Here is an 18,751-nt window from a genome sequence, read left to right on the forward strand (position 1 = left end):
ATAACATTAGGCTTACCTAGAGGGAGTTGACGTGATTGTCCGCCATCTTGTCGCTAAGGGTACCCCAAAACCTTTTTGAAAGGCTGGGCAACAAAATGGTCACCTTGAGTTGCCATACGTTATGATCTTCCTGTAAAATATGATAAAAAATGGTACACTGTCCCTTTATTTTCTCAAATTCAAATCAGGCGCAGCTGGGTGCCTCCTAAGGACAGCTAAGTGGCCAATGAGCCTATCTGAAGATAGCTCACCAGTGCTGGGTCATTGTGATTTTCAAGTAAAATTAAAAAAAATCTAGTGGTTGAGTGGGTCTTTTTAACCCTAATCCCATATATTAACCTGGTAATAACATAGTAATAACATAAATTAATTTAGAAATGCATATCAAATTGGGTGCCCCGTGTGCTAATTAGAACAAACAAGTATATCTAGCTTGAAAACAGTTTGAGACCCCTGCTTTAGCAGAACGTGACAGTTCTTTGACAGCATCTGCACTTGCATCTTTTAAACAAAAGTACATACCTCTCAAATTATATGTTTTACCCTTATTTGATACGTTTTTTCCATCGATCCATCGATTATCTGCACCGCTTATCCTCAGTAGGGTCGCAGGGGTGCTGGAGCCCATCTCAGCAATCTTCGGGCAGTGGGCAGGGGACACCCTGAACTGGTTGCCAGCCAGTCGCAGGGCACACAGAGACAGACAATTCACTCGCTCATTCATACCTTGGGACAATTCGGACCAGCCCACAAAACAACGCTGAGAGAAGCTCAAGATAAAAAAAGAGCTGCAGGTCAAAATATGTCCAGTTGATGTTGCCAAAACCATCTCACAAAAACGCTGTACTTGTATTTCTTTCTTTGTTCCTGTTTGTCTTTTTCTCTCTCTGTCTCTTACAGACTGACCTACTGTCACGACCGGAACAGGCAGGAGACCCAAATGGGTGACCTTTCACACAATGCTTTATTAAGGGACCGAGGAAGTCAGGGCAAAAGGAAAAAGATAGCAAACTGGTGCTCACTGGGCAGGAGGAGCGGGAAGCCCTCGAGAACGAAGCGTGGTCGGAGATTGGAACAAGTCGGGCAGCCGGGACGGGAGAACGGAGCGTGATCGGGGATCGGAAAAAGTCAAGTAGCCGGGACGAGTGGGTAGTCAGGAATCGAGGATCGATACAGGAAGCAGAATCAAGATACGGGTTGCCGGGACAGGAGAACGGAGCTTGGATCGAGGATCGAAACAGGAAACAGAATCAGGATACGGGTAGCCGGAACTGGATAACGGAGCTTGGATCGGGATCGATGCAGGAAACAGGTCGGGATCAAAACGGGAGCCGGAATCAAAAAGTGTTTGCCTTGCATGCGCTGAGATTCGCACACGGACTGACCAGGAGTGAACGAGAACGACGTGTTTAAATAGGAGCGGAACCAATCAGGAACTGAGCGGCAGCTGGCGGTAAACGAGTGAGTCCAGGTGAGAGCAAATCATGAAAATACTCTTTGGTCCATCTGATGATTAACCAGACTTTAAGCGTATTTACATCTTTCAGGACGACCTTCTGTTTCATCCATTCTCTAACATCTATTTCTGGCACCGTGGGTAAAAATCATGTGACGATGTCAAGTGAAGTTACATTTATTTGTATAGCCCTTTCATCTCAAAATGTTTCAAAGGACTGCACAGGTCACAAGTACAGCATCCACTGATTCAAAACCAACATCGAATGCCTTTTTACTTGTCATCTGTACCATGGGCGTAACCAGCCCATTTTTGGGGCGCTTGAGCGCCCCCAAATTCAACCCAAGCACCGCTTTCTTTTTAAAACTCTCGTTTTCCTCATTGAAGGACAGGGTGGGCTTAAATATAATGAAAACGTTGGCTAAAACAATTAAAGTAAAATAAAACAATAGTTTAATAGGATACATCATTGTCTAATACAATATGTCACAAATGTACGTATATTGCTCACATTTCTGCAGATATTTTATTATAATGTTTATTTGAACAACATTGAAGAAACATCACTTTGACATCATGACAGGTAGTCTATGTAAAGCTTATATAGTGTAAATTTATTTTTTTCACTCAAAATATAGCCATTCGAGGCTAGATCCCAGGCAACAAAAGTGAGTGCACCCTAATGTGAAAGTTCCTGAAGTGTCAATACTTTGTGTGGCCTCCATGATTTTGCATAACCACCTTAATCCTTCTGGTTTCTTTTTCGGGCGATAGCCATACAGACCAATTTGATGAAGTTTGGGGCATATGGTTCGAGTACTTACAGGCCTTTCAATTACTTTTGGATTACTCCAATACCAAATATGCTAATAAAAGACAAAAGAAACTAAATATGAATGAAATTATGACTCACAACACGTGGTAAGCTTTCTCTCCTGGCTTTGATCTCTTTGATCTCCGGCAAAACTTACATAAAATGCGACGGAAACAAAATGAAAATAAATCCAAACAGCTTGCCAACATCATTTTTGCCGTTCCATGTATTCCGTTTCTCCCCAAGCCTGCACAAAATTAAGTCATTTTATTCATATTTAGTTTCTTCTGTCTTCTATTAGCTAGAATATTTGGTATTGGAGTAATCCAAAAGTAATTGAAAGTAATCCAGTTAAAGTAACCCTACCCAACCCTGACCACGCGCCTGCGTACACGCGCACATGCACGTATACATACAGTACTGAGTTAGGTTTGTGTGCGCATGCGAGGAGAACATCTGGGAACAATCGGTACGGAGATCACGAATCGCCCTTCCGTGCATGCCAAAGCGGGATCTTATCACGCAACAGGCTGACGCGCGCTAAGATCGAACCCCAAGCCGCCACTGCGCCCAGGATGAAGAAACAGAACGTGCGGACCTTGTCGCTTATCTTATGCATGTTCTCCTACTTGCTGGTGGGCGCTGCCGTATTTGATGCGCTGGAATCGGAAACGGAGACCTCCCGCAGGCGCGTCTTGGAGCAGAAGCGCAACGAGATGAAGAGGAAGTACCGCTTCTCTGAGGAGGACTATCACGTCATCGAACGGGTGGTGTTGCAAGCGGAGCCCCATCGAGCCGGGAGACAGTGGAAATTTGCAGGCTCTTTTTATTTCGCTATTACGGTCATCACCACCATCGGTAAGAAGGAATTCGGGTTTCTCTTTAGGGATCTAGTCACCTCAGTTGCACTGCCATGCAATGTTTCCTGTAATTTTCCACGGGTCTGAGCGTTCACACTAAGTCCGTGAGCAACGCTTGAAACAAACAGTGAGCAACGGCAATCCCAAGTGTGGTAACTGAGTCATAATCAAACTAATGTCTAAAACTTGACATCAAGTTACATTTTGCTGAGTTTCCGGCAATAGGAATTTTTTTTCCACTTTTGAATGAATTGACAGGGTTGGGTAGGGTTACTTGAACTGGATTACTTTCAATTACTTTTGGATTACTCCAATACCAAATATGCTAATAAAAGACAAAATAAACTAAATATGAATAAAATTATGACTCCTTGCCCTCATGTTGGTTCCAGATCAGGGGATGGTGTAAAAATAGTCTTTGTAATAACCTGTGAAGCCCTTTGAGACTCTTTGTGATTAAGAGCTATACAAATAAAAATGACTTGACTTGACTCACAACACGTGGTAAGCTTTCTCTCCTGGCTTTGATCTCTTTGATCTCCGGCAAAACTAACATAAAATGCGACAGAAACAAAATGAAAATAAATCCAAACAGCTTGCCAACATCATTTTTGCCGTTCCGTGTATCCCGTTACTCCCCAAGCCTGCACAAAATTGAGTCATTTTATTCATATTTAGTTTATTTTCTCTTTTATTAGCATATTTGGTATTGGAGTAATCCAAAAGTAATTGAAAGTAATCCAGTTAAAGTAACCCTACCCAACCCTGTGAATTGACTAAGGTATTATTGCAAAGGTTGTACGGCCTAAAAAAGTCATTTCTTTTTACGCAAGATTTCCATTTCCTTTTTCCTGGTATCTTTTGTCACATACTACTAACATTTTTGGGGGCTTATTTAGTCGGTTGCACGATACAGAACTGTATTTAATCACATTTTTTTAGCGGAAGTACAATGTTGGCAACAAGATTGACTTGGTATAATTGGAAAATATTTGAATGCAACAAAAACTTTTTCTTCTTTTACCCTGTTTTTTTTTCATTTTTTAAAATCCCTTTTAAAAAAATCTCATTGGGTTTATTTTTTCCAAGCTGTTACCTTTGTTCTTTTTGTTCTCTCTTTCCTTTTTATTTTCTTTCTTTCTTTTATTTTTTTTTCTGGCTTTTTTCTGGCTTTTTTCTTCTTTTTCTCTACCTTTTGTTTCTTTTTTTCTCAGCTTTTCACTGCTTTTTCATTTTAGTATTGTTTTCTTTTGTTCTATTCCCCCTTCCTTTAAGTCATCTTGTGCATAATTTTACATAATGTTCGGTCATATAGGGATGAAAGAAGCAAAAACAACCCGAAGAGACGTTTGGGACCCAAAAGAGCCGGTTCCTTTTAGTGAGCCGAGCCGAAGAAGCCGGTTCTCGAAAAACTCACACACGCAGCTTGGAGGGAACATTGCGCTGGATAGATTTTTTTGTGCGCTGAGAATGTGCAGGCAGTGCGCGATTGCGCACGCGCGCAGCTTAGAGGGAACACTGCTGCCATGTGATCTGATATTATTCATCAAGTTCATTCTGATTCCTGTCAACCTCAGCCAATTGCTCCCCTTATAAATAATTTCCCTTAATAAAGGCGGGGTGCCTTTTAAAGTCTCTTTAAAAAGTTGAAATTATAATATTTTATCTATTAAGTATTTGTTAACAATACCAAACAGAGTTCAAAGAGCCTTTATTTTAGGGATGTCAAACTTATTTTAACTCAGGGGCCACACAATTGAACAAACATCCTCTAGGGGGCCGGACTAGTAGATTAGAGAGAACAAAAAAGGGAGAAAGAAATAAGAGGGAAGAGAAATGTAGAGGGAGTGGGACAAACAAAAAGAGAAATAGAGAGAGAGAGAGAGAGAGGGACATAGAGAGAAAGAGAGGGGAGAGAGAGAGAGAGAGAGAGAGAGAGACAAAAGAGATTAAAATAAATTGTGAGAGGGGGGAAAGAAAGAGAGAGAAAGAACGAAATTCAAAGAGAAATAGAAATAGAGTAAGAGAGAAGGTGAAAAAAGAGAAGGAGAGAAAGAGAGAAGGGGAAAAATAGAGAAGGGGAGAAATAGAGAAGGGAAAAGCAAGAGAGAGAGAAAGAGAGAAAAATAAGGAGAATGACAAAGAGAAAAAGACACAAAGAGGAACAAAGAAAGAGAAAAAGAAGACAGCGAGAGTGAAAGAGAAAGACAGTGTCAGAAGAGGGAGGACGAGAGAGAGTGAGAGAGAGAAAGAAACAAAAGAGATAAAAAGATAAATAGTGAGAGGGGGAAAGAGAGAAAGAGAGAGAAAGAACAAAATTCAAAGAGAAATAGAAAGAGAGTAAGAGAGAAGGAGAGAAGGAGAGAAGGAGAGAAAGAGAGAAGGGGAAAGAAAGAGAGAGAGAAAGAGAGAAAAAGAAGGTAAAAGACAAAGAGAGAAAGACACAAAGAGGAACAAAGAAAGAGAAAAAGAGAGATAATTTGTGTACATTCATTTTCCAAAAATACAACGCTAACAATTCTTTCAGCATCTTTCTTAGTTCTTTCCCAAATTGCTGTAAGTAAAAAAGGAAAGTTGAGTGTGAGGGCCGCCACTTCCAGGAAAAGTGGAAATTGGAGTATTTTTTTTCACCGGAATCCGAAACAAGCGCGCTTCCGGAATTTGAAACTGAATTTAAAAGTTATTGTGCTTTGGAGTTCGCGTCCAGAGAACTTGAAACATTAGTGTGCGTTAAGAAAAGTGAAACGCCATCAGTAAATCTTCCATTATTTTGCTCCAGTTTGACTGCTGTTATTATTTCTGTGAGCGCGCGTTGGTTTTTGTTACTTTAAGCCGTTTAACATCGCTGCCTTTGTGATCGCTGTTTTAGTTTTTTTAAATAGAGACTCGGCACAGTCACGTGACCGCACTTCTGCAGTACAGGGATTTATGGGAATTGTAGTTGTTCTGTTCAAACGTTTGTTTATTTGCGACTTGAAATGTAAGTAAAGTAAATTATGTATATTATATTGTAGGTTTATACCATACCGAACTTCCTGAATGACTGAATGGTCTTGGTAGATCCAATGAAGAAAATTAAACCTAGAGCAAGAGTTGTAACACTGATTTTGTTTCCTCGGCACCCCCTTTTGGTGGGAAACAATAAAAAACCGAACACCGCGAGTCCAATGAAAGTTCTACAAAGGCGAGCTACGAGGTCACTGATTGCCAAGCAGAGCAAACCTGCCTCAGAGGGTGAATTTATTAAAGACTGTGTGATAAAAATGGTCGAGAAAATTCGATCGGCCCACACAATGTCAGCTTACTGAATCTGGCTTGCTTTCTGAGAAAGTGTCTTACACGGAAGAAGAACGATAACATGAAAACCTTTTGTTGACTATTCAACACATCTGGCAGGTTCTCCATTGTCTCATCTCATTAGCTGCACCGCTTATCCTCAGCAGGGTCACGGGGGTGCAAGAGCAATGGGTAGGGGACACCCTGAACTTGTCGCAGGGACAATTTGAACCGGCCAATTAACCCGACATGCATGCTTTAGAATGCGGGAGTAAACCGGAGCGCTCGGACTAAACCCACGCAAGCACGGGGGGAACATGCAAACTCCACCCAGGAAGGTTCAATATCATGACCTAAGTACTTTGCTGCGAACGCGCTAACCACTCATCCGCCGTGCTGCTAACTTAAGTTTATTTTTGAAAATAAATTCCCTCACAAAATTGTTACTGTCATGTCCTGCACGGTTGTCATGGTGCCCAGCTGGCCCCGCCCCTTGACACCGGCTGAGACGCATTGGACTGATTGCTTTTGGAGTACTTAAACGCCACTTTTGGGACTGCCTGTTGCCAGACCATTGCTTTACCTTGTTGAAGACCAGTTCATGCCTGTTTGATCAGAGTAGTGCCTAGTATGTAATTTTGATTACCTTTGAACCTGTTTTGTTTTGTTTTTGGTCCGTTTGTGTGTTGGACAACTTTTCTTTCCTAATTAAAGTGACAGATCGTCTACGCATATGAGTTCCGACTTCCTGCTTCCCGGTCCGTTTCTTGACAGTTCTAGTATATACTGTATACAACTTGAATTGATCGAAAAAAGTATAAGGTAATGTAAAAACGTATAAATTGACAGGTTTTAATTCAGGGAGTTGTAGTTTGCATAGGTTTGTGCAAATGAAAATACTGTCTGATCATCTGACTGTCTTTCATTCAAAGGTTATGGCCACGCAGCTCCAGGCACCGATGCAGGAAAGGTCTTCTGCATGTTCTACGCAGTACTTGGCATTCCTCTGACTTTGGTCATGTTCCAAAGCCTGGGCGAGCGAATGAACACTTTTGTCCGCTATCTCCTCCACAAGACCAAACAGTGCCTGGGCTTCAAATGCACCGAGGTCTCCATGGGGAACATGGTTCTGGTGGGGTTCTTGTCCTGCATTGGCACCCTATGTGTGGGCGCGGCAGCCTTTGCCCACTTTGAAGGATGGAGCTTCTTCCACGCTTACTACTACAGCTTCATCACACTCACTACGATTGGCTTTGGAGACTTTGTGGCCCTGCAGAAGAAGGAGGACCTCCAGGAGAAAACCCTCTATGTTGTTTTCAGCTTCATGTACATTTTGGTGGGACTCACCGTGATTGGGGCTTTCCTAAACTTGGTGGTTCTTCGTTTCCTCACCATGAACAGTGACGACGAGAGAAGAGATGCTCAGCAAAGGGCCTCCCTGAAAAGGGACAGAGGTCTTTTAGATGTTGTGGCTGACGGTAGAAGAAATGAGCACAAGGGCAGGCGAAACCTGGCGTACAGTCACAGCCAGAGCCCACTCTTTGCGCCGATGGAGGAGGGAACGAGTCGCACTAATCTCATCGACACCTCGGCGGACCACCACGGGCGAGGGAGGCGCACCTGCGAGGGTTTGCAAGTCACGCCGGACACTCAGAATCCTCGGTCTAGTCTTTGTTCGCTCTGTTCTTGCGTATGCTTCCGCCTCGGCATTTGCAATAGCCCCTTGACCACCTGCGGTCAAGGCAAGGGCTGCCATGTCAGCTCCGTTTACTACAATTCCGTCTCATACAAAATCTACAATAGCTCCAGGAACAATGCAGGTCTCGACTCACCTGGAAGCACGCACTCGCACCGGCACGGCTTCCAGGACTTCCCTCGAACAAGGAGAACATCGTTGTGAAGGCCATGTTGTGGTTTTTGTTCATCTTTTCAAATTTATAGTGTATATACAGTGGTGCCTCTTTATACAAACTTGTTTTTTCCCAGGTTCATGCTTGTAACTCAAATTGCTCGTGTAACAAATACATTTTTGGGATATGAAATAACTCAAAACTAATCGGCCAGTTCCTGACCTCCCAAAAGCATCAAAGTGAACCCTAAAAAGCTATCAAACACATTCATTTGATCACTAAAACATTAAAATGGTAAATAAACATAAAAAATGCAGTAATAAGATGAATAAGATACTATTAACGGTTTATTATGTGCAGTTAGTCACTGTAACGAAGCTCTGCGTGTGGTGCCGAGGAAGGGTGGGGCAGTGGGTGGGGGCAACCATTGTCACGGTTGCCCATTGGCCTCACTTGGCCCCGCCTGTTTGGCGCCAGCTGTGGCTCATTGCCTGATTGGCTTCATTCCTATTTAGAATAGAATAGAATAGAATAGGCCTTTATTGTCATTGTTACAACATGGGATATGCTGTGACAACGAAATTGGACGACTCCAGTACCACATTTACAGTGAGGATAAGGAAACAAAGAGACAAAGGAACAAATAACTAACTGACTTTGTTGTAAGTAGTCCTTGTATTTAAACTCTCATTCACTCCTTGTCAGTCCGTCAACGAACCTCTGCACTTGTAAGACTTGTGTTTTGACTCCGGTATCCTGCTCGTGTGTCCAGTATCTGGTATCGATCCCGCCTGTTTCATCCTGCCTGGTTTCTTGCTCCAGTCTCCAGTATCCGGTATTGATCCCGCCTGTCTCATCCTGTCTGGTATCCTGCACCAGTCTCCAGTATCCGGTATCGATCCCGTCTGTCTCCTCCTGTCCGGTATCTTGCTCCAGTATCCGATATCGATCCCGCCTGTCAGGTATCTTGCTCCAGTATCCGGTATCGACCCCGTCGGTCTCGTCCTGTCTGGTATCTTGCTCCAGTATCCGGTATCGATCCCGCCTGTCTCATCCTGTCCGGTATCTTGCACCATTCTCCAGTATCCGGTATCGATCCCGTCCGTCTCCTTCTCTCCGGTATCTTGCTCCAGTCTCCAGTATCCGATATCAATCTCGTCTGTCTCTTCCTGCCTGATTTCTTGCTCCAGCCTCCAGTATTCGATATCGATCCCGCCTGTCTCGTTCTGTTCACTATCTTGCACCAGTCTCCAGTATCCTGTATCGACCTAGTCTGTCTTATTGTGTCCGGTATCTTGCTCCAGCCTCCAGTATCCGGTATTGATCCCGTCTGTATCCTCCTGTCCGGTATCTTGCTCCAGTCTCCAGTATCCGATATCGATCCCGCTTGTCTCGTCCTGTCCGGTATCTTGCTCCAGTATCCGGTATCGACCCTGTCGGTCTCATCCTGTCCGGTATCTTGCCCCAGTCTTCGGTATCCTGTATCAATCCCCTTTGTCCCGTCCTGTCCGGTATCGTGCTCCAGTATCTGGTATCGACCCCGTCTGTCTCATCCTGTCTGGTATCTTGCTCCCGTCTCCAGTATCCGGTATCGACCCCGTTTGTCTCGTCCTGCCCGGTATCTTGCTCCAGTATCCGGTATCGCTCCCGTCTGTCCTGTCCGGTATCTACCCGTTTGTCCTGTACCGATCACATCTGTTCTGTCCCGCCTCGATCTCGTCTGCCACTGACTTCTCCGTCTCACTTCTTCCCCCCAGCGATCGCCGCAACCCTGGTGTTTGTGTTCACGCGCATGACTGCCCCATTCCCGTAAAATAAAGCTTGTGTAAAAACGTTATGCAGCTGGGTCCTCCGTCCGTGCGTTTTCAGGTAATTTCAGATTGTGTATAACAATTTTTATACGGGAAATTAAAAAAAAGATCGCTCTCGTCTTAACTGTTTTGGCTCTGATTCGTCTCTTCTCGGTCACAGGGAGTAGATGACAATGTCATCGTAAATTACTTAGATTGTCATGATATTCCACATAGTCTTGCTGTGAGTAAATAGGTGCCGCATTGTGTTTGTAAGGTTTCTTATAGCTTGATAAGGAGCTTTATGCAATCATTAATATAGGAAGCAGTTGGTGGAAATAGACAGGTATGACACAGAGAGACTGTTGAAGCACTTACTGCACATTTAAAATTAAAGTTACTGTAACTTTAAATGAACATTTACACACACACAATATTTTTTAACCACAATTTTTTTTCCCCCTGTAGTAGTTTGTATGCGCAAACTGGACGAGCGGTCTCCAGCAGTAGCTTCCGGGACTGCTCGTGAAGTGGACTTTCTTTCGTATAGCAAACAAGATGTTCGCTGCAAATACATTTTTTGTTTTGAAATTCTGGTGTTGAGTGGCGCTCGTGTAAAGAGGCACCACTGTTGATGATTTGTCCTTGGTAAAGCACACTACTGTTGATGAAGCTGCTGTTGCACGTTTTCCAAGTGCATGTTCAATGGAATGTAAAAGGAACATGGTGGATGCATGATTGTTTTTATGAGATTTGAAATGTCTTCTTGCTTGTTTTCTTTCTTTCTTACTTTCTTTCTTTCTTTCTTTTTTTTCTGTATTCCCCATCTCTTTCACTTTCTCACTTTCTTTCTTTTGCTCTTTCTCTCTCCCTCCTTTCTCTCTTTCTCTCTCCTGCTCTGCCTTTTCTCTCTTTCTCTCACTCTCTCTCTCTTTCAGTCTCTTTCTCATTCTCTCTCTTTCTCTCTTCTCCTCTGTCTTCCTTACTTTCTATCATCCTCTTTTTTCCCCCTCTTTCCCTTTCTCCAATTTCTTTGTGTCTTTATTTATTTGTTTCTGTTTCTTTGTTTCTTTCTTTGTTTCTTTATGTTTGTTTTGTTGTTTCTTTGCTTTTTTCTATCTTTGTTTCTTTCCTTGTTTCTTTCTTTGTTTCTTTCTTTCTTGCTTTGTGGCTGTTTTTCCTTCTTTCTTTCTTTATTACCCAACTCTTTTTTTATCTCTTTTACTTTCTCACTTCATCACTTTATCTCTTTTGCTCTTTCTCTCTCTCTCTCTTTCTGTCTCTCTCTCTTATTCCCTCTCTCTCTTTCTCTTCCTCTTTCTGCCTTACTTTCTACCACCCTCTCTTTTTCCTCTCTTTCCCTTTCTCGATTTTCTTTGTGTCTTTATTTCTTTGTTTCTCTGTTTATTTTTTCTTTCTTTGTTCCTTTTTTGTTTCTTTTTTCTTTGTTTCTTTCTTTTTTCATTGTTTTTTTCTTTCTTTCTTTCTGTCTTTGTTTCCGCCTTTCTTTCTTTCTGTCTTTGTCTATCTTTCTTTCTTAATCCTTTTTCTTTCTTTCTTTCTTTCTTTCTTAATCTTTTTTTCTTTCTTAATCTTTTTTCTTTTGTTCCGTCTTTCTTTCTTTCTTTCTTTCTTTCTTTCTTTCTTTCTTTCTTTCTTTCTTTCTTTCTCGTTTTTCTAAGAGATGAAACGTCTTCTGTCCTATACTTTATCCTAGCATGCTACTGAAAAGGTTACAAATACTTATTTCTCTTTTCTGAATCTGAAAATAGTCGTCGCTTTGTAAAAGCACCAATGCTCATAGATTGGATGTCATTCAAATTCGACGTCTGCTGTGACCTTTCAAAACGTCAAGGCCTTAATGAACTTTGAACCAGCGAATGAAAGCTGGAGCTCCTCTGCTCAGTAAATTTATTACACTTTTGTAACACATATCAAGAGGGGCGGTTTGTTTTGTTTACTATGAATGCACTCGAATGTAAACATTGTTTTATACTGAAATGGACCGTGTCCAGAAAGGGATGCAAAATGTAGCATGGTTCAGTATGCTTCCTTGATGAAATAGTAGCAAGTAGGTTGTCTTGACTTGAGATTTAATGTCACCCTTGGAATATTGTTTCATTAAAAAAACAGAAAAAAACAACACTAGCAATGTTTTCTTCTCTTGATTTTACAATAGAAGTACAGTGGAACTTTGGTTTTCAAACGCCTCTCAGTTCGAACAAATCGGAGTCCGACCAAAAATTTCGAGAAATTCTTGCTTCGATGTTCGGTCAAAAAATCGGAGTTCGAACGCCGGTAATGCGTGAGTGCGTACGCTAGGGTGCGATGCTGAGCGGCGTACGGGTGTTTTAGTCCCTAATTATGCCTCCGAAGGAAGTCAGTGCAAGCAGCAAAGTTGCTACAGGTGATAAAAGAAAAGTAGTGCGTACAACTATTGCATTTAAGAAAGAAATAATAGCAAAATATGAAGGAGGTGTGCGAGTGTCTGATCTGGCTAGGGAATACCCCACTGTCCACCTGCCCCTTCTGCTGACCACCACAAAGGTAACAAATCCTATTCATAATTCTTATCTTTATCCTTTTTTTTAAAAATTTTGACACGTTCATGTTCGCGTAATCTTTTGTACGGAAGATTACGATAACGCGAACGTACGATTAGCCTGGGTTAGCTTTAAGTTTACGTTAAACATTCAAGGTAAACATTCAGGGTGTTGGAACGGATTAAAATGATTTACAGTATTTTGAATGGGAAAAATGATTTCGGTGATCGAACAAATCGGTTTTCGAACAGGGTTCTGGAACGGATTATGGTAGAGAACCGAGGTTCCACTGTATAGGGTTTTATCTGCTTAAGAAATGAAAAATATTTTGGCTTTGCCAAAGAAGAGTAGTGCAGATGATAGAGGGTATTCAGTCCAATTTTTGAGGTGCACAAAAAACAACCATATGTAAATGGTCGACATTTCTATGGCGCTTTTCAAGTCAACAAAGACCTCCTAAAGCGCTTTACTATGTGCTTCACAATGATTCAGGCACGAAAAAACGTCGAAGAAAGTCTTCAGAAGACCGCGAAGGCAAGGAAAACACGTGTTTTGAAGCGAACGATTCGACGAAAAATAATAAGCAAAAAAATACTCCAAGCAAGAAAATGACTTTTTTGCCAGAATGGACATGATTATATTACTGGTTACGCTCTGAGGAGGATGATAATGGAGGCTAGATGATCTGTGATGCGTGCACCCAGCGTGACAAAAAAACTGGATTGCATAAATCATTTCGCAATGCAAACTTTCAGAAAAGCACATTGGATCAGCACAAAGGCAATGAAAACCACAAATTAGCTATGGAAATTCCGTTGCTGCAATTGAACTTTGAGAGGGCATTACAACAGGACAGCAAACCACGAAGAATAATTGAACTGAAAAATCTGAAGTGACTAAAACTGCATGAATATATAGACTAATATTTCAGCAATATTATTTTGTATAATGTACAATATTTTTGTGAACTGAAAAATCTGAAGCGATAACTGCATTGTATTACTAATTAAGTGTGATGATTAAAACTGACTGAATATATAGATTTATATATTTATTTATATATTTGTCGCCGATTTACAATTTCAACCTCGATAACACTCAATTTTGGGGATCCATAGATCTCTGTTGGCACCCATAGATTTTTGAGCATGCGAGTCCCCGGGACCCTTCACTTTTCACAGGTAAAATGAACACTGGGATAGCAAATGCGCTGCCCAGACTGCCCTCATTACTACATCATTTTTGTTTGGGTGGGCTGAGGGTGTCCGTGGGTGGACACTGCCCTCCTCTCTCTCACGGCACAGCATTCCCTTTTCTCGAGACCCTGCGAGTCAAAGGAAAATGCTACGAGGTCACGACGCTGATTGCCAAGCACTGCAAACTTTTCAAGGAGGCTGAATTCATCAAAGACTGTCGAAAGAATTCCAGGCTGAACACTCGGCTCTCACACATTTTCAGTTGACCAAATCTGGCCTGCTTTCTGTTTGGACACCCCTGGTCTATACACTATTCACAAATTCCTCAACCCATTATCTGAGATAACTTTGAAAATGACGCCCTCTGCAGGAGAGATCTCTTGAGGATCTTTTAGGAAGGTGAATGTATACATTTCACCGCTAGAGGCCAGCCTTTGCCCCCAAAGCATTAACGCAAGAAAAAGCGACAAACTGGAGTCAGTGAACCCCCCCCCCAGATACGACCCCCCCCCCGTATATCCACACATCCAACCATCCCCCAAAACGAATCTAAAATATCTGTCAGCAAAAACGTTATTGTTCTAGCTGCAACACATCTTTTTAGAAACTAACTTTGGAATAGAAATAGAATAGAAATAAAAATAGAATAGAAATAGAAATGGAATAAAAATGGAATAGAAATAGAATAGGAATAGAATATGAAATAAATATAATATAAACATAATAGCAATAGAATAGAAATATATTAGAAATACATTAGAAAAAAACAGAAATAGAATAGAAATAGAATAGAAATAGAATAGAAATAGAATAGAAAAGAAATAGAATAGAAATAAAATAGAAATAAAATAGAAATATAATAAAAATAAAATAATAATACAATTACAATAATAGAATAGAAGAGAAACAGAATAGAAATATAATCGAACTGGAATAACAATAGATATAGAAATAGAATAGAAATAGAATAGAAATAGAATAGAAATAGAATAGAAATAGAATAAGAAATAGAAAAGAAATAGAATAGAAATAAAATAGAAATAAAATAGAATTAAAATAGAAATAAAATAGAAATATAATATAAATATAATAGAAATAAAATAATAATACAATTACAATAATAGAATAGAAGAAAAACAGAATAGAAATAGAATCGAACTGGAATAACAATAGAATAGAAATAGAATAGAAATAGAATAGAAATAGAATAGAAATAGAATAGAAATAGAATAGAAATAGAATTGTCCTTATAGCCATAGATAACAGCGTACTGAACATTTTTTTGCAGACATGGTACTCCAGGATAAACGTAAAAAAAACAGGTAATAAAAACTGAAAAGAGACAAATGTGATGAAAGATTGTCAGGATAGGTAGGCAGCTTTCTTTTTCCTTCAATTGAATAAAATTTTGGGGATAATGAACTCCTTTTCCAAGATGACAATCCATTATGCCACAGAACGAAAAACTATGAAAGCATTCTTTGGAGAAAGACGCATCAAATAGCCCGGATCTTAACCCAATTGAAAACCTGTGGTGGAAATAAAGAAAAAAATGTCCACAGCAAGGCCCCGACCTGCAAAGATGATCTCGCAACTGCAATCAAAGAGAGTTTCCAACATATTGATGAAGAATACTGTCTGTCACTCATCAGGCCCGTGCCTCAGAGACTGCAAGCTGTCATAAAAGCCAAAGGTGGTGCAACTAAATACTAGCAGTGTTCTCGTTTGCCCGCGTCCCTGCGTCCTAGACGCATCATTTTTGCTGGGGACGCATTTGGTCAAATCAACGTGCGCCCCCGGAACGCAACGTTTTTGACACCAAATTGTCATTATTACCCGATTATTTATTTATTTTTTTTAACAAAGATTTACCGCACTCCAAACTTTTCGTCGGGCAGATCCGCCATCCGCCATTGTTGTTTTGGTCTCGCGCCGATCTCGGCTAACGAGATCTCGTTGCTTTGAGATGACGTCTTTGTTGTGGCGGTTGTCGAGTGAAATAGAAGTATGCCTCCGAAAAAACAGTTGGTATTAGGTGCAAATCAACAAAAAATTGGTAATTTCTTCAGTGTCGGTAATAAGTCGAAACATAACACCAAAAGTGGTAACAACGGCAATAATTCTGGCACGAAAAAACGGCGGAGAAATTCTTCAGAAGACCGCGAAGGCAAGGAAAACACGTGTTTTGAAGCGAACGATTTGACGAAAGAAAATAAACAAAAGAATACTAGCAAGAAAATGACTTTTCTGCCCAAATTGACTAAATTATACTCCTGGTGACGCTATGAGGAGGATGATAATGGATTGGACCTTGAGAAGGCATTACAACTATAAAGAATAATATAAAGAATATGTGAACTGAAAAATTTGAAGTGGTAACTGCTTTGTATTACCAATTAACTGTGATGATTAAAACTGAATGAATATATAGATTTATATTAGATATTTGTCGCCGATTTACAATTTCAACCGCGATAACACCGCATTTTGGCGACCCATAGATCTCTTTTGGGACCCATAGATTTTTGAGCATTCGAGTCCTTGGGACCCATCACGTTTGAGAGGTAAAATGAACACGGTACTAGTGACTATTTCCTTGTCTGTTTTTCATGATTCCATATTTTTTCCTCAGAATGTAGTGATTCATATATTTTTTCCCTGTGCTTGGTCTATAAAAGTAGCATTTACTAACCACCACAAAGTGTTTTTAGTCATTTCTTTTAGTATTTATGAATGCCAAGGAGTTGCACTTTTGAAAAACTGTATATGTTCCTCATGCTTTATATCTAAGTTTGTTCTAGAGAATAAAATGTCAGACTGAGTACAGATGCTCCCCTAGTTACAACCATTCGACTTAAGAAAACATTTTTTCTGAGATGTCGAAACATTTCCGTGTCAGAGACCAGAACAAGCACTCAGATCCAATCGCGTCAGTTTTATAATTTATTTGGACAAGGGTCGGTGGAGCAGGCTTGGGACGTCGTCTCTTGGTGGCAGAAAGTCTCTTTGGACGAAATGGCAGCTCCGTGGTGAAACGCGTGACGAGTAACGTAGCAGGTAAGTCGGTGGCCGGGGCGGGAGAGTAGGTCGTAAACTTTTAACAGAAACGTGGGTACCTTGAATGTTGGAGGCTCACTCATGGAAACGAGGAGTGCACTCGAACGTCCATCTCTGGACGCTGACGGCTTAAGTAGAAAGCTTCCACCAATCAGGAAAGCGCGTTCCAGCACGCCAGCTGATTACCTCAGGTGGCTCCAGTTAGGTAATCACGAAATTCCGGACATTGTTGTAAGTTAGATTCTGTCATGATTACTGATTTGAGGCACCTGTGCCCGCTTCTTTGGCGCCTACTGCCTCGGACGCTGCTGATTGGCTCCCTGTCGCTTTTTAAACCCCGGCTTTCTGTCACCTGTTGTCAGTTCGTCTGCGAACCTCACCTCACTCTAGCTTTTTTCGACCCTGACTCGCAGCTGTTTTTGCTCCCGTCTGTTCCCCGGCTCCGACCCGTTTTTTGATTCTGACCACGTCTACTCTCTTTTTCTGGCATATGACTCGTTTCCGATCCCGACCACGTTTTTGCTCTCCCGTCCCAGCTGCTGACCCGTTTTTTTCCGTTACCAACACCGCCATCGCTTGCCACGGAAGTCCCACTTCTGCATTCAGAGCAACCTGCTTCCCGCGTCCAGTGATCACCGGATTGTGGGTGCAACCCTTTCCTCTCTTTCAATAAACCCCTGTCTTTCTGTCACCGGTTGTCAGTCTGTCTGCGAACCTCAGCTCACACTAGGCAAGCGTTTGGACCCTGACTCGCTCCTGTTCTGAACCCAGTCTGTTTCCCGGCTTAGACACATTTTCTGATCTTGACTACGTTTTTGCTCTCCTATCTCGGCTACTGACCATTTTTTTCCCGCTCTCGACACCGCCATCGCTCGCCACGGAACTACCACTTCCACGTCTGAGCAACCTGCTTCCTGCGACCAGTGATCTCCGGATCGTGTGTACAATCCTTTCCCTTCCTCCCAATAAAACGAGAAACGTACGCAAGTGGGTCCTGTCTCCATTCTGGTCGTGACAGATTCTGTGTTGTGCACCTTTTTCCGAGTAAAGGACAGAACAATAGTGCTTCTTCCCGCTCGTGGCGCTGTGAGAGGTCACCCAGCATCCACCCCGAAGAAGAAATCTGGCTTCCTCTTTCTAGTCTGTGTGTAAACATTCTATACTGTATCTCCAGCGCGCTAAGAACGTGTTTATTGCTTAATTTATCGTGCAGCCATTCAATATGTCACGGTTGCCATGGCGCCCAATTGATTCCCGCCGTGTGGTGCCAGGTTCTGTCACGGTTGCCACTGCGCCCAATTGGCCCCGCCCATTGACACCAGCTGAAACGCATTGACAGATTGCTGCCGGACTACTTAAACGCTGTCTTGTGAGTCGCCTAGTGTCAGAGCGTCTGCGAAACTCCTGCTAGACTCTGTTGAGATTTGCCATGCCCTGTGAATCTCAGTTTTTGATCCTGTTTTATTTTCGGCCCAATCCGTTTGATTTTGACCACTCCTTAGTTCTGATTTCAATCTACTTCCGCGACCATCGATCCCCGGATCGAGTGTGCGCTCATTCCTCCTCTTCCCAATTAACTGTGAGTAACGTTACGCGATTGGGTTCTCATTCCTGTTTCCTGTCCTGGTTCGTGACACAATATGGTTTGTGTAAATTGTAAAGAAGAGGTGCGCCATTTCATTTGAAATGAAAGTGGAATAAGTGAGCTTCATGCGGTTGAGAAAAGGGTTGGATCGCTTTTTTTCGGCCACTTTCTACCACGGAGGAGGAAGTCGCCTAAATCTTGAACCCCATCTTCCAAACATTACACTTTACTTATACAAGCCTTAAACATACTTATATAAACTTTAAAAATACAAAATATAACACTGAAGCAACTTACGAACAAATTCAACTTACGAATCTCGTT

The 18,751-nt window shown here is 41.7% G+C and overlaps 1 protein-coding gene across 1 annotated transcript; it reads left to right on the plus strand.

The window, feature by feature from the left end:
- Positions 1-2,724: 2,724 nt before the first annotated feature.
- On the plus strand, positions 2,725-11,600 carry kcnk15 (potassium channel, subfamily K, member 15). Its single transcript, XM_088330803.1, has 2 exons — positions 2,725-3,128; positions 7,339-11,600. The coding sequence occupies exons 1-2, from the start codon at positions 2,846-2,848 to the stop codon at positions 8,304-8,306; spliced, it is 1,251 nt and encodes a 416-aa protein (XP_088186929.1). The 5' UTR covers positions 2,725-2,845; the 3' UTR covers positions 8,307-11,600.
- Positions 11,601-18,751: the final 7,151 nt, after the last annotated feature.

Source organism: Urocampus carinirostris, chromosome 3 (genome assembly GCF_059441175.1).
Source record: "Urocampus carinirostris isolate Australia breed hairy pipefish chromosome 3, RoL_Ucar_1.0, whole genome shotgun sequence".
NCBI lineage: Eukaryota > Metazoa > Chordata > Actinopteri > Syngnathiformes > Syngnathidae > Urocampus > Urocampus carinirostris.